The sequence below is a fragment of the Saimiri boliviensis genome, chromosome 14 (genome assembly GCF_048565385.1).
Source record: "Saimiri boliviensis isolate mSaiBol1 chromosome 14, mSaiBol1.pri, whole genome shotgun sequence".
In the NCBI taxonomy this organism is placed as follows: domain Eukaryota; kingdom Metazoa; phylum Chordata; class Mammalia; order Primates; family Cebidae; genus Saimiri; species Saimiri boliviensis.
Genome location: NC_133462.1, coordinates 48,008,074 through 48,034,464, shown reverse-complemented (window position 1 = coordinate 48,034,464; position 26,391 = coordinate 48,008,074). Strand labels below are relative to the sequence as shown.

At 45.5% G+C, this 26,391-nt stretch overlaps 1 protein-coding gene and 1 pseudogene across 9 annotated transcripts in view; one reads left to right on the top strand and one right to left on the bottom strand.

Moving 5' to 3' along the window:
- Positions 1–715: 715 nt before the first annotated feature.
- Positions 716–26,391, top strand: part of MDM4 (MDM4 regulator of p53) — a 52,904-nt gene continuing 27,228 nt past the window's right edge. Inside the window, exons 1-6 of one of the 9 annotated variants that reach the window (XM_074384970.1) lie at positions 716–963; positions 16,607–16,719; positions 17,789–17,863; positions 20,875–20,925; positions 23,672–23,805; positions 24,848–24,903. In XM_074384970.1, coding sequence (XP_074241071.1) covers positions 16,642–16,719; positions 17,789–17,863; positions 20,875–20,925; positions 23,672–23,805; positions 24,848–24,903 — 394 coding nt within the window. In that variant the 5' untranslated portion in view covers positions 716–963; positions 16,607–16,641. Of the gene's footprint in view, positions 964–2,400; positions 4,140–4,301; positions 5,186–16,606; positions 16,720–17,788; positions 17,864–20,874; positions 20,926–23,671; positions 23,806–24,847; positions 24,904–26,391 lie in introns of those variants that run through there. The other 8 variants (XM_074384967.1, XM_074384969.1, XM_074384971.1 and 5 more) reach the window with 8 other exon arrangements.
- LOC104652930 (peflin pseudogene) lies at positions 21,487–22,375 on the bottom strand (annotated as a pseudogene).

The window sequence follows — 26,391 nt, the reverse complement described above, 5'->3', positions numbered from 1 at the left end:
ACAAGAGTTCACTATGTTATGTTGGTCAGGCTGGTCTCGAACTCCTGACCTCAGGTAATCCGCCTGCTTCGGCCTTCCAAATGGGATTACAGGGGTAAGCCACCGCCCCTGGGGACTTCAAACATTTCTTTTTTTTCTTTTTTCTTTTTTTTTTTTGAGACGGAGTTTCACTCTTAAAGTTACCCAGGCTGGAGTGCAATGGCGCGATCTCGGCTCACCGCAACCTCCGCCTCCTGGGTTCAGGCAATTCTCCTGCCTCAGCCTCCTGAGTAGCTCGGATTACAGGCATGTGCCACCATGCCCAGCTAATTTTTTGTATTTTTAGTAGAGACGGGGTTTCACCATATTGACCAGGATGGTCTCGATCTCTTGACCTCGTGATCCACGCGCCTCGGCCTCCCAAAGTGCTGGGATTACAGGCTTGAGCCACCGCGCCCGGCTAAACATTTCTTATTTGACATGCCTTCAAGCTTCCTTACCACCCTAGTGACGCCGTCGCCCTGTTTCTCCTCCTTGCCACCCTTGGGGAGTAAGGATGAATAGCGGCGAATGCCAGAGGAAGCGTAGTTTTTCCGAAGAGCTGAAGGCAGCCTGTGATTACGACCTTCTTTGTTTTCTGACCTCCTAACACACGTCCGTAAGTATCACAAGACCCTGCAAGTCCCTCAAATATTCTTGAAATCTGAAGACCTTCAATCCTCCGAGCCCCACGACTCTCCCCCGGCACTAGGATCTACTCTATGGTAGAGAGCTCGGCCTTTCTAGCTGTCGAGTCCTCCGATTGTCCCATCTATGGTTTCGGAGGCCTTACCGGAAGCCCTCGTGTAGGGCCTTGTGGGAGGCCGGAAGTTGCGGCCTCATTACTCGCCATTTCAAAATGCTGCCGAGGCCCTGGGACCTGTGACTGCCACCCCTCCCCCTCCCCGGGCTCGACCGGGGAGAGATTCATGGAGCTGCCGTAAGGTGTGGCTCTTGGCCTTCGCCGGCGGGGTACCGGGAGCGGTAGCCGGAGAGTGAGGAGCGGGCGGCTGTACGGCCAGTTGTGCGGGCCTGGGAGCGGGGGTGGCGGGTGGGAGGAGCTTGAGGCGTGGGTCGGGCGGCGGGGGGAAGGCCGCGCCGGGCGGAAGGAGGACTCGGGGGGAGGGGGAGGGCTGTGGCGTTAGGGCTCGCGGAAGATGAAGGTGGGGGTGGGCGACGTGATGTCCCTGGCCATCTGGTGACACACCTGAAGTCGGCGTAGTTGGATTGAGTTTACGTGGACACAACGTTTGAGGGCCATTGAGGCAATTCAGAGAATAGAAGTGGGAGAGACGGAGGTGGGGAGCGTGGCATGGACGTGTCTAAAGTTTTCAAGTTCAAGGCTGCGGAGGGTCTGCCTTAGAGGCGCTTGAGTGCTTGTTTGAAAATGCTCGTGTTGGAGCCACACCGAAACTTCCAGACAGTATCGAGATAGGGCTCAGAGCAATCTATTTTAATAAGCACATCTCCCAGTGAATTTTGTATACCTGAAAGCTTGAAAACCGCAATTTTTTTTTATTTTTTTGAGTGGTGTTTCGCTCTTGTTGCCCAGGCTGGAGTGCCGTGGCGCGACCTCGGCTCGCTGCAGCCTCCGCCTCCCGGGTTCAGGTGATGCTCCTGCCTCAGCCTCGGGAGTAGCTGGAATGATTATAGGCGCCCGCCACCACGTCCGGCTAATTTTTGTATTTTTAGTAGAGACGGGGTTTCACCGTGTTGGCCAGGCTGGTCTCGAACTTCTGACCTGAGGTGATCCGCCCGCCTCGGCCTCCCAAAGTGCTGGAATTACAGGTGTGAGCCACTGCGTCTGCCCGAAAACCACAGTTTTAAAGCGACACCTGGAGAAAATGCTGCAGCTGTGTTCTTTCATCAGGGAAGATCATTGTTAAGGAGTGCCTCCAAGCCCTAGGGTTGTTGGCACGTGGAACTAGTATCTGTCAAAGATACTTGCAACCTCCTGGTATTAAGTATGACTATATCTCAGTTTAGGTTTAATCCTCTCTTTCCTCATAACGTACTTTTTTTTTTTTTTTTTTTAATAGATGAGATTTTGGCCAGGCCTAGTGGCTCACGCTTTTAATCCCAGAACTTTGGGAGGCAGAGGGGGCAGGATTGCTTGAGTCCAGGAGTTCGAGACAAGCCTAGGCAACAAACTGACACCCCACCTCTGCCAAAAATCAGCGAGGTGTCATGTCTGGAGCAGGCGTCCCCAAACTTTTTACACGGGGGGCCAGTTCACTGTCCCTCAGACAGTTGGAGGGCCGCCACATACTGTGCTCCTCTCACTGACCACCAATGAAAGAGGTGCCCCTTCCTGAAGTGCGGCGAGGGGGGTGGGGTGGGTGGGATAAATGGCCTCAGGGGGCCGCATTCGGCCCGCGTGCCGTAGTTTGGGGACGCCTGCGGCTTTCTAGTCCCAGCTACCCGAGAGACTGAAGTGGGAGGATCACTTGAGCCCAGGAGGTCGAGGCTGCAGTGAGCCGGGATGGAGCCACTGCACTCTAGTCTAGGCAACAGCCGGAGAGCCTGTCTCAAAAAAAAAAGAGATCTCACTGTGTGCTCAGGCTGGAGTGCAGTGGCTATTCACAGAAGTGATCATTGCACACTACGGCCTGAAACTCCTTGACTCTGGGGATCCTCCTGCCTCAGCCTCCGGAACAACTGGGAATACAGGCACAGGCCACCACCTGCAGTTGGTGTTTTTAACGTTCTCTAAAAGTCCCCCCACTTTAATCTTCCCTGTCGCCCCAGATCCTGTAGAACCTCCTACATTCTGGATTTGGCTAATTAACCCCTTGCTCTCCATTTTCCCTACTAACTCGCAGTTAGTAGGTATATCTAGATTTGGATTATTTATCTTTTGGTCAGGAATACTTTATAGGTGGTGTTCTGGTTTCCTGTTGCTTCATAATCAAGTATTATATGGTGTGTGAAAGACTCTCTTTTAGTGATACGGTTGCGGAGGGTGGAATGGTCAGCCTACTCCATGTGTTTTCTTTCCACGCCAACCTTTCACTCATGGTTTTAGCATCCCCTGCCCTGACACTGGTGTGAAGTGGTGTGATCTCGCCTCAATGCAATCTCTGCCTCCCGGGTTCAAGCGATTCTCCTGCCTCAGCGACCCAAGTAGCTGGATTACAGGTCTGTGCCACCATACCCAGCTAATTTTTGTATTTTCTTTTTTTTAAATCATGGGTAGTGATCAAGTTTTTTTTTTTTCCTGGATGTATGCTAAGCACTTTTTTTCTTTTTTTTTTTTTTGAAGACGGAGTCTTACTCTGTCACCCACGGTGGAGTGCAGCGGTGCGATCTCGGCTCACTGCAACCTCTACCTCCCAGGTTCAAGCGATTCTCCTGCCTAAGCCTCCTGAGTAGCCATTACAGGGGCCCTCACCACGACGCCCGGCTAATTTTTGTATTTTTAGCAGAGATGGGGTTTCACCATTTTGGTCAGGCTGGTCTCCAACTCCTGACCTCAGGTGATCCGCCTGCCTCGGCCTCGGGATTACAGGCGTGAGTCACCGCACCCAGCGCCTTCAAACATTTCTTATTTGACATGCCTTCAAGCTTCCCTACCACCCTAGTGACGCCGTCGCTCCGTTTCCCTCCCCAGCCACCCTTGGGGAGGAAGGATGAGTACTGGCGAATGCCAGACGAAGCGTAGTTTTTCCAAAGAGCTGAAGGCAGCCTGTGATTACGACCTTCTTTGTTTTCTGATCTCCTAACACACGTCCATAAGTATCACAAGACCCTGCAAGTCCCTCAAATATTCTTGAAATCTGAAGACCTTCAATCCTCCGAGCCCCACGACTCTCCCCCGGCACTAGGATCTACTCTATGGTAGAGAGCTCGGCCTTTCTAGCTGTCGAGTCCTCCGATTGTCCCATCTATGGTTTCGGAGGCCTTACCGGAAGCCCTCGTGTAGGGCCTTGTGGGAGGCCGGAAGTTGCGGCCTCATTACTCGCCATTTCAAAATGCTGCCGAGGTAGGACCTGTGGCTGCCACCACTTCCCCTCCCAGGGCTCGACCGGGGAGAGATTCATGGAGCTGCCGTAAGGTGTGGCTCTTGGCCTTCGCCGGCGGGGTACCGGGAGCGGTAGCCGGAGAGTGAGGAGCGGGCGGCTGTACGGCCAGTTGTGCGGGCCTGGGAGCGGGGGTGGCGGGTGGGAGGAGCTTGAGGCGTGGGTCGGGCGGCCGGGGGAAGGCCGCGCCGGGCGGAAGGAGGACTCGGGGGGAGGGGGAGGGCTGTGGCGTTAGGGCTCGCGGAAGATGAAGGTGGGGGTGGGTGACGTGATGTCCCTGGCCATCTGGTGACACACCTGAAGTCGGCGTAGTTGGATTGAGTTTACGTGGACACAACGTTTGAGGGCCATTGAGGCAATTCAGAGAATAGAAGTGGGAGAGACGGAGGTGGGGAGCGTGGCATGGACGTGTCTAAAGTTTTCAAGTTCAAGGCTGCGGAGGGTCTGCCTTAGAGGCGCTTGAGTGCTTGTTTGAAAATGCTCGTGTTGGAGCCACACCGAAACTTCCAGACAGTATCGAGATAGGGCTCAGAGAAATGTGTGTATGTGTTTTGAGACGGAATCTGTCACCCTGGCTGGAGTGCAGTGGCGCGATATCCGCTCACTGCAACCTCCACCTCCCTGGCTCAAGCGATTCTCCTGCCTCAGCCTCGGGAGTAGCTGGGAGTACAGGCGCACGCCACCGCACCCAGGTAATTTTTTTTTTTAAATTTTTAGTAGAGACAGGGTTTCACCTTGTTGATCGGGCTGGTCTCGAACTCCTGACCTCGTGATCTGCCCGCCTTGGCCTCACAAAGTTCTGGGATTACAGGCGTGATCGACCCCAGCCAGCCCTAATATTTGTATTTTCAGTAGTGAGGGGGTTTCACTATGTTGGCCAGGCGGCTCTGGAGCTCATGGCCTCAAGTGATCTGCCCGCCTCGGCCTCCCAAAGTGCTAGGATTACAGGCTTGAGCCACTGCTCCCCGGCCTGCCATCTCTTGATGACTGTTGAATAGGTGACATTTAACCTGAGACTTTAAGGTTTAGGATGAATCAGTTTTCTGCAAAACTCACAGTGCTCCAAATGAATGAACAATGTGTGCAAAGGCTGTCTTCGATAAACTGAAAGATCAGTGTGGCTGAGGCTTAAGACTGAATAGTGCAAGGTAAGGCTGAAAAGGTGCTGAGGCGCTAGACCATGTGTTTTTTTTTTGTGGTTTTTTTTTTTTTTTTTTGAGACGGAGTTTCGCTCTTGTTACCCAGGCTGGAGTGCAATGGCGCGATCTCGGCTCACCGCAACCTCCGCCTCCTGGGTTCAGGCAGTACTCCTGTCTCAGCCTCCTGAGTAGCTGGGATTACAGGCACGTGCCACCATGCCCAGCTAATTTTTTTGTATCTTTAGTAGAGACGGGGTTTCACCATGTTGACCAGGATGGTCTTGATCTCTCGACCTTGTGATCTATCCGCCTCGGCCTCCCAAAGTGCTGGGATTACAGGCTTGAGCCACCGTGCCCAGCCTCATGTGTTTTATCTTACAGCAGTAGCAAGCTGTTGACCAGGCCCTGACACTATAGGATTCTTTTTTTCGTTTTTCCTTTTTATTGAGACAGAGTCTTAAAAATAGTGGGCATGTGCCACCATTCCCAGATAATTTTTGTATTTTTAGTAGAGGTGAGATTTTACCATTGTGGTCAGACTGGTCTTGAACTCCTGACCTCGTGATCCACCCACCTTGGCCTCCCGAAGTGCTGGGATTACAGGCGTGTGCCACTGTGCTTGGTCAGAATTTTTTTTCTTTTAAAAATGCTTTTGGCAGACTGGATGAGGTGGGGCATGCCTGTAATACCAGCACTTTGGGAGGTTGAGGTGGGTAGATCATCTGAGGTCGAGAGTTCGAGACCAGCCTGACCAGTATGGAGAATCCCTGTCTCTGTTAAAAATACAAAATTAGCCAGCCTTTGGTGGTGCCTTTCTGTAATCCCAGCTACTTGGGAGGGAGGCTGAGGCAGGAAAATCGCTTGAACCTGGTACGTGGAGATTGTGTTGAGCCAAGATCATGCCGTTGCACTCCAACCTGGGCAAGAAGAGCAAAACTTCGTCTCAAAAAAAAAAAAATGTATTTTTTTTTGTAGTGTACAGTTTGTATTGGAGTGGGGTTTAGAAGACTAGGATAGAATTTATTGCAGTGACCCAAGCAAGAAATAACACTTTTTGGTTTGGGGAAGTGGTCATGCAGATGGAGAGAAGGGAAGGTTTTGAGTTATTTGGGAGTTACAAATCTACAAGGTTGGGTTATGGATGTGATAATAGAGGCAAAGGGAGAGATTGAGGATTACTTTTAACTTTCTGGTGTGAGCAACTGAATGTTACTGCTAAACAGCAGCATGTTGTAGTGGAAAAGGATAAGTTTTAGATTTGGGAAGTTAGTTGACTTCTTTAAGCCAAATTGTTTTCTCTTTTAAAAGCAGGTATCTTGGGAGGCCAAGGCAGGCGGATCACGAGGTCAGGAGTTCGAGCCCAGCGTGGGCAATATGGTGAAACCCCATCTGTACTAAAAATGAAAAAAAAAATTAGCTGGGCGTGGTGACATGTGACTGTATTCCCAGCTATGTGGGAGGCTGAGGCAGAAGAATTGCTTGAACCTGGGAGGTGGAAGTTGCAGTGAGTGGAGATCCTGCCACTGTACTCCAGCAGCCTGGGCGACAGAGAGACTCTGTCTCCAAAAAAAAAAAAAAAAGGCTGGGTGCGGTGGCTCATGCCTGTAATCCCAGCACTTTGGGAGGCTGAGGTGTGTGGATCACCTGAGGTAGGGAGTTCAAGACCAGCCTGACCAACATGGAAAAGCCCCATCTCTTAAAAAAAAAAAAAAAAAAAAAAAAAAAAAGGTGGTGGGGTGGGGCGGGGTGGGGTGGGTAACAGTATCTAACTGGTGTATTCAAAAGGGATTTCAACTGACTTCATTTTTCGAATAAAATCTTGACAGTGCCATTGCTTATGGTGTTTTCTCTCCCATTCTTTTTGGTATTTTTTTTTTAAAGCTATTAAAAATAGATCTTCACCAACTTGTGCAGTATGCTCCCATTTTAAATTCCTTCCACTTTTTTTGAGACGGAGTTTCGCTCTTGTTACCCAGGCTGGAGTGCAATGGCGTGATCTCGGCTCACCGCAACCTCCGCCTCCTGGGTTCAGGCAATTCTCCTGTCTCAGCCTCCTGAGTAGCTTGGATTACAGTCATGTGCCACCATGCCCAGCTAATTTTTTGTATTTTTAGTAGAGACGGGGTTTCACCATGTTGACCAGGATAGTCTCGATCTCTTGACCTCGTGATCCACCCGCCTCGGCCTCCCAAAGTGCTGGGATTACAGGCTTGAGCCACCGCGCCCGGCCAATTCCTTCCACTTCTATTTTCCCTCTCTCTGATTCCTCCTCAGCCTGGCAGTCAAAAGTAGTTTTTTCTGCTCTGAATTTCCATGGCCCTTAAATCAGTATCTTTTTAATGGTACAGAACTTTGTGTTGGGTGTTAATGTAAGAAACCTTTATTTTTGTTTAAATTCTTCAGAGTTGCCAAGTGGTCAATTCCTAATGCCTATAAATTCTTCAGAGTTGCCAACTGGTCAATTCCTATGCCTATGAAGGTATTTAACCAACATGGCTAGGACTCTCTTCCTGAAAATCATTCTTTTTTTCTTTTCTTTTTTTTTTTTTGAGACGGAGTTTCACTCTTGTTGCCCAGGCTGGAGTGCAATGGCGCGATCTCGGCTCACCACAACTTCCGCCTCCTGGGTTCAGGCAATTCTCCTGCCTCAGCCTCCTGAGTAACTGGGATTACAGGCACACACCACCATGCCCAGCTAATTTTTTGTATTTTTGGTAGAGACGGGGTTTCACCATGTTGACCGGGATGGTCTCGATCTCTTGACCTCGTGATCCACCCGCCTCGGCCTCCCAAAGTGCTGGGATTACAGGCGTGAGCCACTGCGCCCGGCCTGAAAATCATTCTTGAAGGAACTATAAAGGGAAAATACTGGAGAAACACACATGGTCAGTTTCAAACTGGATGGAGGTTGGGGATAGGAGGTGGGAGGCAGCAGCTGACCTGAAACAGTAGTTAGCCAGGCCTGGCTGTGGGAGAATAAAACCATTGGGCAAGGCAACTATTGGAATATTGCTCTAGTTTCTCCCCTGCTTCATTTTCTTGGAATTACCCTTTTCCACACCTGCTGTAACTCAAAGCCCTAGTGCCCTTCTCTCAAGAGTTAATCAGGGTATTAGAGAAGCCCATACTTGTGAAGAGTAGGGGGAAAACAGGTGGTGACTGACTTCAGGCAATCACTTCTCTGTGGTTTACCCTCTTAATCCTTAGGTATTGCCAGATTGCTATCATAATGCTGCTTCTGCCTGGGAAATGAAAGTTGAAGCCCTGATCTGAGTAGTGGTTATGTGAGATGGAGAGTGCTTGTGGCTTTCAACTTCACTGATAATGGACTAGAGTCTGGATTTCACCTATATTTGCTTGTCACAGTAACTGATACCTGTCTTCTGGGTAAAAATAACAGATGAGCAAAGATATTTTAAGAGAAAAGCTACAAGCTTCATTGGAACAGAAATGTTAGAACAAATGGACTAAGAGTTTAAAGGTAGACTGATAATCATCCTAAAAGAAATAAGGGAAGATGTTGGCAATTTGAAATAAAAGTATAAGTGGAGACTGGGAAAACCAAACAAATACTAGACATGAAAAATACAGTGGTTGAAATAAAGAACACTGGCCGGGCATGGTGCCTCATGCCTGTAATCCCAGCACTTTGGGAGGCTGAGAAGAATGGCTTTTGCTCAGTTTGATACCAGCCTGGACAACATAAAAAAAACTAGCTGGGTTTGGTGGTAAATGCCTGTAGTCCCAGCTAATCCAGAGGCTTAGCTGGGAGGCTTGAGTTGGGGAGGTCGAGGTTCCGGTGAGCCTTGATCACGGCACTGCAGTCCAGTCTGGGTGACAGAGTGATACCTGTCTTAGAACATCTGTATCCATTCTGTTTTTTATTCCATGTGTAATGTTATGGAATCACAGATGGAATAAATAACAGAATGGGTAACTGAGGAATGAATTAGAATTTTAGAAGGAGAAAAATCTATAACAAAGAAAATATAAATGAAAAACTAAGAGTAGATATAGAGGTACTGACATCTGATAAAAGTCTTTGAGAAATAAAAATAGTATTTGAAGAAATAATGGAGTAATTCTCTCCTTTACCATTAAAAAAAAAAAAATACTTCCGATTCAGAGGTCCGTTACAGTGCTAAGGATGAGAGATAAGGAATCTGACTCTTAGATACGTTATAGTCAAATTTAAGAAAATCAGAGGAAAAGAAAATTGTGGGGGCCTCAGAAAAGGTCACATACAAAGGAACAAAAGTAAATTGACTTCAGAGTTTTCAACAGCATCACTAAATGCAAGAAGATGAGAGTGTTTTCAGAGTATTAAAGGGCAAACTAGAATTTTATAGCCAACCACATAAGTTTAAATAGGAGGGAATGATAAAAATATTCTCAGATATGTGAACTCTTGGAACCTTCACTGCACAAAAGACCTGCATTGAAAACAGTGCTGGATGAAGTATTGAGATACTCAAACCTGAGAACCGTTAGGATAAATATATGAAGTAAAGATAATCTGATTCCTTGGTCTTGTTTAGTGACTTAAAGTCCAAGGCAAAAAAAAACAAAAAACAAAAGCGAAGAAAGGACAAAAAATACATATCCATATCAGAATTTAAAATCCATATGATGTTATGCTAAAGATTTTTTTTTCCTTTTTTTTTTTTTTAACTCGGCTCACTGCAACCTCTGCCTCCTGGGTTCAAGCGATTCTCCTGCCTCAGACTCTTGAGTAGCCAGGATTACAGATGTGTGCCACCATGCCCGGCTACCCTTTTTTTTTTTTTTTTTTTTTAAAAAAAAAAAGCAGAGACTTTCACTGTGCTGGCCAGGCTGAGCTTGAACTCCTGACCTCGTGATCTGCCTGCCTCGGCCTCTCAAAGTGCTGGGATTACAGGCATGAGCCACAGCACTCACCCTTTTTTCTTTTTCCGATAGAGTCTTGCTCTGTCGCCTAGGTGGAGTTTGGTGACATGATCATGACTCACCTGCAGCCTCAACCCCCCAGGCTCAAGTGATCCTCTCACCTCAGCGTCCTGAGTAGCTGGGACCACAGGTGTGCTTCACCATGCTGGACTAATTTTTATATTTTTTTGTAGAGTTGAGGTTTTGCCACGTTGCTCAGGCTGGTCTGGAACTCCTGGACTCAATGATCCACCTACCTTGGCCTCCCAAAGTGCTGGGATTACAAACGTGAGCCACCACACCCAGCCTAAAATTCTTAGTAGCAGGGAGACATGCAGGTTTTTAAAAAGGTAGTAACATATCAGAAAGAAACAGAGTAAGACAATGTTAAATTATAAGATGGCAGAAGCATCCCTATTTATCAGTTACATTAAGTGAATTAAGCTTACCAGTTAAAGGTAAAAACAAGCCAGATTAAAAAGAACCCTAAAGTCTAGCTACCTCTTACAGGCCACACCTCACTACTGCCACATTGGGGCTATTAAAACCATAGTAGAGAGTAAAAGATTGTTTAAGCCATGTACCAGAATGTTAATAAAAGACTGAGCATCATAAGTCTGAAAATCTGAAGTCCTTTAAAATCTGAAACTGTCATGATGCCCACAGTAAATTGCTCATTGGAGGATTTTGGATTTTTGGATTAGAGATGCTCAGCCAGTATGTGTAATGCAAATATTTCAAAATTTGAAAAAAATCTAGAACTGGAAACGCTTCTGGTCCCAAACATTTCCAGTAGGGATTCTCAACCTGTAGCACTATTCATAACAGTAAAACCCTAAAAAACAAATGTTTATCACGTACAAGATATACAGAAGTCAAAGTAAATGAAAAATGAATAAAAGTAGGCTACAACATGGATGAACTTTGACCATGCTAAGTAAAATAAGCCAGACATGGGAAGGACAAATGTATAATTTTACCTATATGAGGTACCTAGACTGGGCAAATTCATAGAGACAGAAAGTAGAATGGTGGTTACGAGGTGCTAGAGTGGAAGCTAACGGGGGAACTATTATTTAATAAGTACAGAGTTTCAGTTTGGGATGATGAGTTCTGGATGGAGATGGATGGTGGTGATAGTTGTATAACATTAGGAATATACTTAGTGTCACTGAATTGAACACTTACAAATGGATAGAATGAGTTGGGTACAGTGGTTCACGTCTGTAATCCCAGGTCTTTGGGAGGCCAAGGCGGGAGATTGTTTGAGGCCAGGAGTTTGAGACTAGCCTGAGCAGATAGTGAGACAGTGTCTACACACACACACTAGCTAAAGTGTGCTGGTGCCCCCCCCCACCCCCCCACAAACACATTAGCTAAAGTGTGCTGGTGCCAACCTATAGTCCTAGCCACTTGGGAGGCTGAGCCAGGAGTTAAGGAGTTGAGCCAGGAGTTAAGGAGTTGAGCCTAGGAGTTTGAGGTTACAATGAGCCTGGGCAACAGAGTGAGACACTGTCTCTTAAAAAAAAAAAGTTAAAACTAAATTTTAGTATGTATAGTTTACCATGATAACAAAAATCTATAAAAAATGAATTTTGATGTGACAGTAGGAATTAATCTGTTTTAGTGGAACAGAATCTCCCAAATTATGTGCAACATCACTGCCTTTTTTTTTTTTTCTAAGAGCAACTAAACCAAATTTTTTTTTTTTTTTTTTTTTTTGAGATGGAGTTTCGCTCTTGTTACCCAGGCTGGAGTGCAATGGCGCGATCTCGGCTCACCGCAACCTCCGCCTCCTGGGTTCAGGCAATTGTCCTGCCTCAGCCTCCTGAGTAGCTGGGATTACAGGCACGCACCACCATGCCCAGCTAATTTTTTTTGAATTTTTAGTAGAGACGGGGTTTCACCATGTTGACCAGGATGGTCTCGATCTCTTGACCTCGTGATCCACCCGCCTCGGCCTCCTAAAGTGCTGGGATTACAGGCTTGAGCCACCGCGCCCGGCCTTCAAAAATATTTTTTAGGAATCCATTTTGATCAGTAAAACGTATAAAAAGGAAAGCAAGGGAAATGAAAACAATAGGAATCAGGATAATTATTGCAGGAAGGCAGCAGAATGGGATGGGGGATGTTATGGTTAAATATAGGTTATTGTCAGACATCCTAGTTTGTGGATGATGATTGCATTATTAAAAATAAGGCCAGGTGTGGTGGCTCACGCCTGTAACTCCAACACTTGGGTTAAGAGGATCACTTGAGGCCAGGAGTTTGAGACTATTCTGGGCAACATAGTAAAAACCTGTCTCTACAAAAAAATGAAAGAAATTAGCCAGGTGTGGTAGTGCATGCGTGTAGTCCCAGATAATCAGGAGACTGAAGTAGGAGTGCTTGAGCCCAGGAGGTTGAGGTGACAGTGAGCTATGTTTGTGCCACTGTACTCCAGCCTGGAGTACTCAAGTTATAAAAAGGTAAACATAAGTAATATGGGCCCTGTGTGGGTGAACAGAGTATGTCTTGAATAAAAGAGATTAATTCTGTGTGCTTGAGGTCTAATGGGGAAAAATGCTGCTAAATGGGGTTGTTAGTGCTTGTCTGAGTTTGAAATCTGGACTCCAATATCTTACTCATTGGGTGGTCTTGGACAAATAACTGATGTTTCTCTTTCCTGATCTATAAAATAAGGATAATGTCTACATAGTAGGGCTGTTTTGTTATTAAATGGGTTTATATGTATGCCTGGTACATCGTAGGCTTGATGAGTCTTTATCATTTGTTTCAATTATCTAATGCTATGGAATAAACCACCCCAAAACTTAGTGAGTTGAAACAGTCGTTTTATTTTTTATTCGGTGGAGTGACGGGTTGAGTTGGATAGTTTTGGTGTTCTTGTGGTTTGTCATGCAGCTGTAAGTCAGGTGACAGCTGGGGCTGGAATATGTGTGATGGTTTGTTGTGTTTTCTTTATTTCCTTTTTTTTTGGACACCTCAAGACCGTTGAGTGAGTGCTTTGTTGTAGTCAGGTGGCAGCTGGGGCTGGAAGATGTGTGGTGCTTTGGAGGATACAGCTAACAGTCGGGCTCAGCTGGGCAACTGCATCTCCCTCTCCTTGTGGCCTTTTTGTGTGGTCTCCAGTAGGATAGCCAGATTTTGCGCACCTCCAAAAGTACAAAACAACCTGCCAGGCCTGGAGTTGTTACATTATCACCTGCTGCATTCTATTAAGTCATAGAGCCAGTTAGGGAGCGTGGTTCATTGGGAGCCATTTTTGGAAACTGCACATTATTTTTAATGTTTCTATCTACCATGTTGCTCTACCATGTACATAGTTTAGACACTGGGAATGTATAAGTAAACAAATAGTTACCAATTCCTGCCCACTTGAAGCTTATGTTTTACATAATAAATAATTAAAGTATATCGTGTTTTTGGTTGGTAATAAGGTTGGTAGGGAAAAATAAAGCAGGGAAGGAGATAGGGCATAGAAGTGGTTGGGAGTTTTAGTTTTAAAAATGACTGTTCACGTGAGGCCTCGTTGACAAACTGTCATTTGAGCAAAAACTAAAAGAAGGGATAAGAACTAGAGGGCAGGCTGGGAATGGTAGCCTATGCCTATAATCCCAGGGATTGCAGCACTTTGACTGAAGGAGGAGCCCAGGAATTTGAGACCAGCCAGGGCAACATAGCAAGACCCTGTCTCTACAAAAAAATAAATTAGCTGGGCATGGTGGCTTGCACCTGAAGTCCCAGCTGCTTGGGAGGCTGAGGTGGGAGGATTGCTGGAGCTCAGGAGGTTGAGAGGCTGCAGTGAACCATGATTGTGCCACTGTACTCCAGCCTGGGTGACAAGAGTGAGACCCTGTCTCTAAAAGAAGTAAGTGAATGAGGAAGTAGGTGATGAGATCAACAGCCACACATTAAAAGCCAGCTTTAAAATTACTTTTTTTCTTTTGGGCATAAAGCTTTTTTTTTTTTTTTTAGACGGTGTTTTCACTCTTGTTTCCCAGGCTGGAGTGCAATGGCGTGATCTCGGCTCACTGCAACCTCCGCCTCCTGGATTCAGGCAATTCTCCTGCCTCAGCCTCCTGAGTAGCTGGGATTACAGGCACGCGCCACCATGCCCAGCTCATTTTTTTGTATTTTTAGTAGAGACAGGGTTTCACCTTGTTGACCAGGATGGTCTCGATCTCTTGACCTCGTGATTCACCCGCCTCAGCCTCCCAAAGTGCTGGGATTACAGGCTTGAGCCACCGCGCCCGGCCCTGGGCATAAAGCTTTTAATTTCTTTCTTTCTTTCTTTTTTTTTTTTTTTTCCTGAGACACAGTTTCACTCTTGTTACCCAGGCTAGAGTGTAATGGCACAATCTCGGCTCACCGCAACCTCGGCCTCCTGGGTTCAAGCAATTCTTCTGCCTCAGCCTTACGAGTAGCTGGGACTACAGGCGTGCGCCACCATGCCCAGCTTATTTTCATATTTTTAGTAGAGATGGGGTTTCACCATGTTGACCAGGATGGTCTCAATCTCTTGACCCCGTGATCCACCCGCTTCAGCCTCCCAAAGTGCTGGGATTATAGGGGTGAGCCACCGCGCCCAGCCCCAAAGCTTTTAAATTTTAAGTTGTGCTTGTTATCTATTTGACTTCCTATTTTGTAGCAAAGGAAGGTAATAGAGGGAGGAATTTATATTTTGTTACAGCTGTAAGCCTTTTCAGAAGCATGAGGGATCTTATTTTATTCAGCCAGTGTATTTATTGATTGCCTTTTTTTTTTTTTTTTTTTGGAGAGGGAGTTTCCCTCTTGTCACCCAAGCTGGAGTGCAATGGCAAGATCTCAGCTCACTGCAACCTCTGCCTCTCTGGTTCAAACGATTCTCTTGCCTCAGCCTCCCGAGTACCTGGGATTACAGGCATGTGCCATCATGCCCGGCTAAATTTCATAGTTTTAGTAGAGACAGGGTTTCACCATGTTGGCCAGGCTGATTTTGAATTCCTGACCCCAGGTGATCCACCCTCCTCAGCCTCCCAAAGTGCTGGGATTACAGGCATGAGCCACTGAGCCTGGCTGATTGTCTTAAAATTAAAATTTTTTTTTGAGACAGGGTATTGCTCTGTCGCCCAGGCTGGAGTGCAGTGGCAAGGTCTTGGCCCACTGAGATCTCCACCTTGCCGGTTCAAGCAATTCTCATGCCTCAGCCTCCTGAGTAGCTGGGATTATAGACACATGCCATACCCAGCTAGTTTTTGTATTTTTAGTAGAGACAGGGTTTCACCATGTTGCCCGGACTAGTCTCAGATTCCTGACCTCAGGTGATCTGCCTGTCTTAGCCTCCCAAAGTGTTAGGATTACAGGTGTGATCCACTGTGCCTGGCCTATTGATTGTCTTTCTAGGATTCTTTTACCCTTTCCCTGATGTGGCTTGTTAGTCATCAGTTTTAATAATTGTTGCCTTTTTGTTAGAAAAACAGTGTGAATGAAGGTTAACTCAAGCAAGTTTATTTGAAAATCTATTTTTCGGCCAGGTGCAGTGGCTCATGCCTGTAATCCCAGCACTTTGGGAGTCCGAGGTGGGCGGATCACAAGGTCAGGAATTTGAGACCAGCCTGCCTAAAATCCCGTCTCTACTAAAAACACAAAACTTAGCAGGGTGTGGCGGCATGCGCCAGCTACTCAGGAGACTGAGGCAGGAGAATCGCTTGAACCTAGGAAGCGGAGGTTGCAGTGAGCCGAGATCGAGCCACTGCACTCCAACCTGGGTGACAGAGTGAGGCCTCATTGACAAACTGTCAAATTCCAAAAAAAAATGAAAAAATGAAAAAATCTGTTTTTCTTCTCTGCAGCTTTTTTTTTTTCTTTTTTTGGATAATAGGTGAAAGATTTTCATTAACCTTTATTCTGTATTTCAGTTCATGCTACATCTTTTTCTTGATGCTCTATGTCCATCTTGGTTTAACCCGTTTTGTAGATTTGTAATTGCCATGTTCTTTTTGGGGTTGATACATTTAAAAGCTGTTTTAACTGGAACTCAAAGTGTTGACTTTTAGTTTACTGTGGTCCTCTGTCAAGACATGTTCCAACATGTTTTAGAGGTTTTCCTACAAGTCTTGTTGGAATCTTACAACCTATGACTCACCTTGGTAAATCCCCAGTCTTGCATCTAGAGAGGGCTCTGCCTGATAACCATTGGGAAGATAAGGATTTGACTTTCAGCTAAAACAGTTTACTCATTCATTAACATCATTGAGGAGGTTGAAGCATGCCTAAAACTGTTGCTGTTTCAGGCTTCACCTGACAGAAGCATGGACCATTCTTATACTTAATTAAATTCTTCAGTTTGGCAGGATCTGAACTAGAAAGTCGTCTGAAGATATGCAGAACCTCAGCAAGGGTGTACAGCATTTGTGTAGGATGCTCCATTTGATGTGTCATATTTGTTTTTTACTTCTGCTGGTTGCCTTTCTGTGAATGCTAAATAGGGAATTTTCTATGTTAGAATAGATCTTATAAAGTTTTTTTTTTTTTTCTATTTAGTTTTGCCAACAGACTGCAGTTTCTTCACTGCCAAAATGACATCATTTTCCACCTCTGCCCAGTGTTCAACATCTGACAGTGCTTGTAGGATCTCTCCTGGACAAACCAATCAGGTAAATCATTTTGGGTTTTTTTTTTTTTTTTTTTTTTTTTTTTTTTTTTGAGGTTTAACTGCCTCATGACTGTAATCCCAGCACTTTGAGAAGTTGAGGCAGGAAGCTCACTTCAAGCCAGGTGTTTGAGATGAGCCTCGGCAACATAGTGAGGCTCCTGTCTCTATAGAAAATTTCTTTTTTTTTTTTTGAGACGGAGTTTCACTCTTGTTACCCAGGCTGGAGTGCAATGGCGCGATCTCGGCTCACCGCAACCTCCGCCTCCTGGGTTCAGGCAATTCTCCTGCCTCAGCCTCCTGAGTAGCTGGGATTACAGGCACATGCCACCATGCCCAGCTAATGTTTTGTATTTTTAGTAGAGACGGGGTTTCACCATGTTGACCAGGATGGTCTCGATCTCTCGACCTCGTGATCCACCTGCCTTGGCCTCCCAAAGTGCTGGGATTACAGGCTTGAGCCACCGCGCCCGGCCAGAAAATTTCTTAAAAAGTAAATTAGCTGGGTGCAGTGGGGTATGCCTTTAGTTATAGCTACTTGGGAGGCTGAGGCAGGATGATCATTTGAACCCAGGAGTTCGAAGCTGCAGTGAATTACATTCACAACCACTGCACCCAAGACTGGGCAAGAGAGTAAGACCTTATCTCTTTTTAAAAAATGGGGAGGATGTGGGAGTGTTGCTGGGTGAGGTGGCTTATACCTGTGTTCCCAGCACTTTGGGAGGCTGAGGTAGGCAGGTCTCTTGAGCCCACGGGTTTGAGACCAGCCAGGGAAACATGGTGAAACTCCGTATCTACAAAAAAATAGAAAAATTACCCAGTATGGTGGTGTGCATCTGTAGTCCCAGCTACTCTGAAGGCTGAAGTTGAGCTGGGGAGATTGAGGCTGCAGTGACCTGTGATCACACCACTGCACTGCAGCCTGGGCAGCAGGGCAAGACTTTGTCTCAAAAAAAAAACAACAAAAAAACAAAAAAAAAAGTGAGGGAAGCTGTTTAAAGAGGTTCTTTTGTTCCATAGTTTCAGAAACCTATTTGAAATGTAAATAGCACATTTATTTATGTTTACATCAGGTACGACCAAAACTGCCACTTTTGAAGATTTTGCATGCAGCAGGTGCGCAAGGCGAAATGTTCACTGTTAAAGAGGTAAGCCATAAAATTCTCAGTTTTAAGAATAGTTGGCCAGGCATGGAGGCTCACGCCTGTAATCCCAGCACTTTTAAGAGGCCGAGGTGGGCAGATCATGAGATCAGGAAATCGAGACCATCTTGGCTAACATGGTGAAACTCCATCTCTACTAAAAATACAAAAAAGTGAGCTAGGTGTGGTGGCACATGCCTGTAATCCCAGTTACTCACCAGGCTGAGGCAGGAGAATTGCTTGAACCCTGGAGGCGGAAGTTGCAGTGAGCAGAGATGGTGCCATTGCACTCCAGCCTGGTGATAGAGCGAGACTCTGTCTCAAAAAAAAGGAACAGTTTAGAAATACAAGCCAGTGAATGAGTAATTTTGAAATCAGGCCTCAGTTCTACTCCTGAGGTATCAGAGGGGCAACTTTTACTCTGTTTTGAAGACTGTTAAGTTGAACATCATTATTTCCTTTCTTTTGAAGCGTGTTGTAAGATAAGATGAACCATGAATTCATTGAATTAAAATGCAGAGCAAGTAAGGATGAAAAAGACACTTTTTGGGCCTGGCACTGTGGCTCACACTTGTAATCCCAGTATTTTGGGAGGCTGAGGTGGATGGATTGCTTGAGCCCAGGATTTTGAGACCAGACTGGGCAACGTGATGAAACCTCATCTCTACAAAAAATACAAATATTCATAAGCCAGGTTGAGTGGAGCATGCCTGTAGTCCCAGCTACTCAGAAGGCTGAGGTGGCAGGATCGCTTGAGCCCAGGAGTTTGAAGTTAAAATGAATTATGATGGCAACCACTGCACCACAGGCTGGGCAAGAGTGTGAGACCCTCTCTCTTGAAAACAAAAACCAAAACCAGAAACCTAGTTGGGGTTGGGGGAGTGGGAGAAGCCAGGGGCGGGCCACTGGGCATGGTGGCTCATACCTGTAATCCCAGCACTTGGAAACTGTGAGGCGGGTGGATCACTTGAGCCCAGGAATTTGAGACCAGGCTGGGCAAAATGGTGAAACCCCATCTCTAAAATAATAGGAAAATTGGGTAGGCGTGGTGGTATACCCCTGTAGTCCCAGCATCTACTTGGGAGGCTGAGGTGGGAGGATCGCTTGAACCTGGAAGGCAAAGGTTGCAGTGATGGGCACTCCAGCTTGGTTGACAGATGAGACTCTGTCTCAAAAAAAGGACACTTGGATGTATAGGCTGTATTTCGAGGCAGGAATTAAATGCAGCAGTTTTCATTATTTTTTGTTCTTTTTTTTTTTTTTTGAGACAGTTTCCCTCTGGTACCAGGCTGAACTGCAGTGGCACCATCTTGGTTCACTGCATCCTCCGCCTTCGGGGTTCAAGCAGTTCTGCCTCAGCCTCCCCAGTAGCTGGGACTACAGGCAGGTGCCAGCTAATTTTTGTATTTTTTACTGATAGAGATGGGGTTTCACCATGTTGGCCAGGATGGCCTCAAATCTCTTGACCTCGTGATCCGCTCACCTCGGCCTCCCAAAGTGCTGGGATTATAGGCGTGAGCCAGCGCACCTGGCCAATTTTCATTATAAATGTGTCAAATAATCTTCTGAGCACTGTGAATTATTGTAAACACTTACACATTTAAATCTCTTATTTAGCTTCTGATTTTTTTAAAAGAACAAAAAGGAATTGTATTCTTTAAGTGGAAAAGCGTCAGTATTAAAATATTAGTCTGTTGGAACTGCTTTCATTTGGTAGGGTAGATAGCTAACCCTAAAGAGAAGAAACAAAATTATCAGGCTTTTTTTTTTTTTAAACTTGAAACCTTCACACCTATCAACACTGTCACACTCCAAAACCATTCATTGCACCTCTCAAGGAAACAAATCTGGAGGCATTTCTGGTTTTTTAGAATACCTATATTTTATGATTTTTTTTTTTTTTTTTTTTTTTTGAGACGGAGTTTCACTCTTGTTGCCCAGGCTGGAGTGCAATGGCGCGATCTCGGCTCACCGCAACCTCCGCCTCCTGGGCTCAGGCAATTCTCCTGCCTCAACCTCCTAAGTAGCTGGGATTACAGGCACGCGCCACCACGCCCAGCTAGTTTTTTGTATTTTTAGTAGAGAAGGGGTTTCACCATGTTGACCAGGATGGTCTCGATCTCTCGACCTCGTGATCCACCCGCCTCGGCCTCCCAAAGTGCTGGGATTACAGGCTTGAGCCACCGCGCCCGGCCTATATTTTATGATTTTAAATTAAGTGCAGTGTTTTGGACTATAGCTCAAAAAATTTTGACACGTATCACCTTTTTTTCTAAACTGTTTATTAAAGTCTGGATTTTGGTTTGTTTTTTTGAGGTTTTTTTTTTTGAGATGGAGTTTCGAGCCAGACGCGGTGGCTCAAGCCTGTAATCCCAGCACTTTGGGAGGCCGAGGTGGGTGGATCACGAGGTCGAGAGATCGAGACCATCCCGGTCAACATGGTGAAACCCCATCTCTACTAAAAGTGCAAAAAATTAGCTGGGCATGGTGGCACGTGCCTGTAATCCCAGCTACTCAGGAGGCTGAGGCAGGAGAATTGCCTGAACCCAGGAGGCGGAGGTTGCGGTGAGCCGAGATCGCGCCATTGCACTCCAGCCTGGGTAACAGGGGCAAAACTCCGTCTCAAAAAAAAAAAGAGATGGAGTTTCGCTCTTGTTACCCAGGCTGGAGTGCAATGGCGCGATCTCGGCGCACCGCAACCTCCGCCTCCTGGGTTCAGGCTATTCTCCTGCCTCAGCCTCCTGAGTAGCTGGGATTACAGGCACGAGCCACCATGCCCAGCTAATTTTTTGTATTTTTAGTAGAGACGGGGTTTCACCATGTTGACCGGGATAGTCTCGATGTCTCGACCTCGTGATCCACCCGCCTCGGCCTCCCAAAGTGCTGGGATTACAGGCTTGAGCCACTGCACCTGGCATTTTTTTGAGTTTGATCCTTTTATTGAAGCTTACAATTTCACTGGACTTTTGGCCCCAAATGAAAAAAAAAGCAAACTAAAAAGCGTATTGTATTGGCAGGGAGAGGTGACCACTGTCCCCTGGAATCTGAAGCCAAGCAGAGCCTGGCAGGCAAGTGAGGGGTCTCAGCTGTGGAGGGCAGTAGGCTGGCCAAAGATGCCTGGAAAGCAGATTTGGCTGAGCTCCCTGAGCAGGGACAGCCCCAGGCAGCTAGAAGTTAACACACAAGGATTTATGGGTGTGGTGGAATCCAAGCCACTGGTCCCATGGCCGTTCATGCTTGGTCAGATTGCACTTGGGAGAAAATGGGCTCATGTGACAGGATGGCCTGGTGAAGGAACACAGGTGCTAACAGTAACAGGCCAATGAACACTCGCCACTGGCATCAGGGTGGAGCTCAACTGACTGGACACTAACTCCATTACAAGGACCAGTGTCTCCTGCTCCTGGTGCCAGGCTGTGCCACTCAGTTGCTCATGGCCATCAGGACATTCAACTTCCATCCTTTCCTCCATCAGGACCCTACCTGTGTGGCCTCAGCCCTGGTCCTTACTATTTGGTGGCTGTGATGCAAGACTCTCAATCCTCTTTTAGAATGGTGTTGCATCAAGCAAGGGAGAATGTTCTTCTAGAGGGACAGGGAAAGAAGAGAGGTACACATGCTTCTCACTCTTAAGAAGCCAAGAAAGGTCCCTGGTGCATTCTCCACAGATGGGTTGGGTATAGCATCCAAGAAGCTGTCACGGTGACAAAGTCCTCGAAGCTGAGCTAAGTGTTGTCTTGTGTAGCTGTGTCCTTCTCCCGAAAGGTCTCCATCAGCACCTGGCGCTGAGTGCACAGCTGGATAAAGCGGTCAAGCTGCATGGGAGGATTGGCAGTGTGAGCAGTAGCAAGAGACCAGAAGCTGGGTGAACTGGGGTTGTAGCCTATTTGGGACAGAGCTTGCTGCAGCTCTGTAGCTAATGGAGCCTGAGTGGTCCCTGTTATACTGCTGGAAGAGCGTCTTCCACTGCTGGATGAATTTCCACAGGGCCGAGAAGCCGTAGACATTGATGCAGCCAGACTTAGTCTTGTCAAAAATGTTTATCATCATAAGGCAGGTCTCATCATTGAATGAGGACCAATTGAAGTTGACCAGGGCCTGTTTCACCTCCTTCATGGAGAGAGAGCCACGGTGATCGTACTCCACTAACTGGAACCGGGAGCAGGCCTTAGGATTCACATTGGGAGGTGCGCCACCCTGTCCATAAGACCCAAGCTGCTGGGCACCATAGGAATTTGGAGGTGGCTGACCATAAGGGCCCCCTGGAGCTACACTGCCATATGGTCCTCCTGGAGTTCCAGATGGAAATATCCCAGGATTGGGTTGTCCACAGGGCCCTTCAACTGATGGTCATAAGGCCCTCCAGGGGCAGGACTCCCATAACCACCACCAGGGGATAGCCTGCTGCCATACTGCCCTCCACTATTTGGGGGGTCCAGGGTAGCAGCTGCCCGGAGGTGCTCCTAGCACTTGTCCTGCATCTCCTGGGCAGCCCTGCCCTTACAGATAGCTGGCCATGGCAATTCTGGCATCACATGCAGGCAAGGGGTAAATTCTGGATTTTTATATCATAGTGATTATGATGAATGATGCAGTCTCCTTCATTTAGCATGGCAGAGTTGGCCTGAGTTTACCTGATAAGCTTTCTGTTATGAACACTGATTCTAGCTATTGCATAAAAGGAATTTCCTGATTTTTGCTGTTTATTGATTGATTTGATTATTTTTGAGACAAAGTGTTGCTCTGTCACCCAGGCAGTGGTGCTATCTCGGCTCACTGCAATCTCTGCCTCCCAGGTTCAAATGATTCTGCCTCAGCCTCCCGAGTAGCTGGGATTACAGGCACGTGCCACCATGCCTGGCTAATTTTTGTATTTTTAGTAAAGGCAGGGTTTCACCATCTTGGCCAGGCTGATCTTGAACTTCTGACTTCAGGTGATCCGCCCACCTCAGCCTCTCAAAGTGCTGGGATTACAGTCATGAGACACCATGCCTGGCCTATTATTTTTTTGAGCCAGGGTCTTGTTACTCTGTCACCTGGGTTGGAGTGCAATGGTTGTATCTCAGCTCACTGCAACCTCTGCTTTTCAGGTTCAAGTGATTCACCTGCCTCAGCCTTCCTAGTAGCTGGGACTACGGGCATGCCTCACCGTGCCTGGCTGAATTTTGTATTTTTTGTAGAGACAGGGTTTTGCCATATTGCCTAGATTGGTATCAAATTCCTGAGTTCAAGCAGTTTGCCTGCCTTGGCCTCCCAAAGTGCTGGGATTATAGATGTGAACCACTTCATCCAGACTACTAAATTTATATTTGATAAACACTTGAATTTTATGTTTCATTCACTTACAGTGCTGATGACTTAACTAAACATTGTATGCCATTTGCCAGAAAGAATTACTACGTGAACACACATCAGAAGCCTAAAGTTTTTTTTTATGTGCCCTGGACTAGGAAAATAGTTTTATATCCAGGCAAATTTAAAGTTTATTACTTCTAATAATAGAATAGACTTCTTTATTTGGATGTCTGAGAAAATTTTTAAGAGGCTACTAGGTAAATTCACTGCTTTTTCTCATTGTTAGATAGTTCATCTCTGTGCTAAAAAGTTTGGGTCTGTTAATTGTCAGAAAGACAAGGAGTAAATGGACCTAGTAGTTGGGAGCAACTTTCCTGTTGTAGTACCCCTTGCACAAACATTGACAGTCTTGTAAATATGTTGTCTCTTTAGCAAACTAACTTACCTTACCTCCTCTAATGAATTTGTGTTTTTGGCAGTAGCTGGACAGATCACAACATGGTATTTTATTTCATGCAGGTCATGCACTATTTAGGTCAGTACATAATGGTGAAGCAGCTTTATGATCAGCAGGAACAGCATATGGTATATTGCGGTGGAGATCTTTTGGGAGAATTACTGGGATGTCAGAGCTTCTCCGTGAAAGACCCAAGGTAAAAAGTGTGAGGGTTTGTGTATCTGTTTGGGTGCTTATACCTAGCCACTTAATTTCTATAGGTTTATTACTTTGCTCAACAAATATGTAAGGGCCTACATATGTCAGGTAGCCTATGAGGTACTCAGAATATGGTAATGAGCAGCCCACAGTCTGATTTTATGAAGTGGATAATTTGATAATCAAATTATATGAATTCATGGTAAACCTACACCATGGTAAGTGCTACAGAAAAGAGATACATGAAGCCGAGAGTGGGTGGTATTTAGAGTGTTAGAGGTCAAGGAAAAGTTCTTTTGAGGAAGTGAGATTTGAGCCAAAAGCTGAAAGATAATTAAGGAGTTGATGAGGGGATTAGTTGAAAGAGTGTTTGAGGTTGATTGAACACCACGTGTAAAGACCTGGGTAGGACTAAGCTTGATGTGACTAGGTTAGAATTTTGTGAAGTAATTGTTGGAGAGAGGAAGAGTGAGCAGATTAGAGAAATGTAGAATTGCCGGGCAGTTAAGGGTTGATGATGAGCCTAGCAAGAATCATGATAGGGCTAATCTGACCTGTTACTTTTCTTCAGCTGCGTGGGGTGTAAGTCATTAGCTTATACAGTCAAAAGCTAATTAGTAATTTAAAGGCTAGTGTTCTTTCTCTTTAGCTTTGATGACTGTTGATCTGAGCTCATTCTGTCTTATATTAAGACGTCTCTCCACCCCCACTCTCCAATTAAAATGTGAAACTTAACTCCTGGAAGGAAGGAATAGTTTCCAAAGGAAATCTCCCGACTTGGATTACTGTTAGCTAATGAAATAAAATGTAAATTAATCAGTTTTTTTTTAATATTGGCAAAGTAACACAGGGGCCTGGGCATTAACATCTTAGTAATCAAATAAATTTTTTTGAATCTGGGAAAAAAATTCTGCCTCTCTATGCCTTATGGAGAAAGTTGAGAGAACATCAGAAATACATTTAATATTTAACAGCAAACAACTGATATCTTCATAATGGCATTTGGGGTTGTTAATTTTTTAATCTTATCTCTTTAACAGCCCTCTCTATGATATGCTAAGAAAGAATCTGGTCACTTTAGCCACTGCTACTACAGGTACGTCACATCTTTTTTTTCAGTCTATATCACAGCTTTGAGTTCAAGGGGGGCAAATGATGGGAAAGCAACAAAGATGAAGGTGGAAATGGAACGCTATCTTTGGCATGACTGGGAGGAATATATACTACTTGTCACACAATGTTATTATGTTATTAACTTTTCACTGAAAAATCAAACATAGAATAGAGAGATTCCCACTTTCTAGACATAATGTTAACATTTTGTCATATTGCTCCATCTAGAACACACTCTTAAAAATCTCTAGCTGATTTTTTTTCAAACATTCAGTACCATTGTTACACATAACAAATTTAATATATAATTCCATAATCCTATTTCATAGCCAGTTTATGTATCATTTCCCCCAGTTATCTCAAAAATACCTTGTATTTTTGGCTTACTTGAATTAAGATCCAAACTCTACACATTGCCTTTGGTTGACATGCCTCGTAAGTGTCTTCAGTCTATAAAACTTAACCTTCCTTTTGTTTTCATGTCATTTACTTGTTGAAAAACCAGGTCATTTGTCCTGTAGAATTTCCCGCGTTCTAGAGTTGGCAGGTTGTATCCTTGTGATTGTTTTTAATGTGTTTCTTTACTCCCTCTATTTTTGGTAAACTGGTAGTGCTTGAATAAATTCAGGTTTAAATTTTTTGCCAAGACAGCTTTATAGGTGGTGCTTCGTACTTGTGTTTCATCACATCAGAGTCATGTAAGGTTTGCTTGTCCCTCTTTTAGTCAATTATATTAACAATCTTTGAGCTTAGGTGGTATCAGTCTGATCGATCTGTTACACAGGTTTCTCAAGAACCTTTCACCTAATGGCTTTAGCCATCTCTTATCTGAATGCCAATTTGTCTAACCCTTTACTTGATTCTAGACCTTCTAAATACTGCTCTTTGAGTCTAATCTATTAGGTGTGTATAGGAAACTGGCTGTACTGGAGTCTGAAGTCTCTGAAGTGGTGGTCTCTAAGAGATAGGTAAACTGGATAGACTGAATGTAGCCATTTCCAAATAACGAATTTTTTTCCTGCTCCACTACTGCGTAAAGCCCTTTTGTGAGCTTCATGTTAGATTTTAGATAACATTGCCCTTTGAAGAAAGCCCAAGTTAGTAATCTTTTTAGGTTGACCATCTTTTTTTCTTTTGAAACAGGGTCTCTTGTTGCCTAGCTTGGAATGCAGTGGTACTATCTCAGCTCACTGCAGCCTTGACCTCTAGGGCTCGAGTGATTCTTCCACCTCAGCCTCCTGAGGTAGCTGGAATTATAGACACATGCCACCATGCCTGGCTAATTTTTCATATTTTTAGTAGAGATGGGGTTTTGCTGTGTTGCCCAGGCTGATCTTGAGTTCCTGGACTCAAGCATTCCACCTACTTGGGCCTTCTAGAGTCCTGGGATTACAGGTGTGAGTCACTGCACTTGGCCAAGATGGGCTATCTTTTGATAATTTACAGAAATAAATAGCTTGAGAAGAATCCA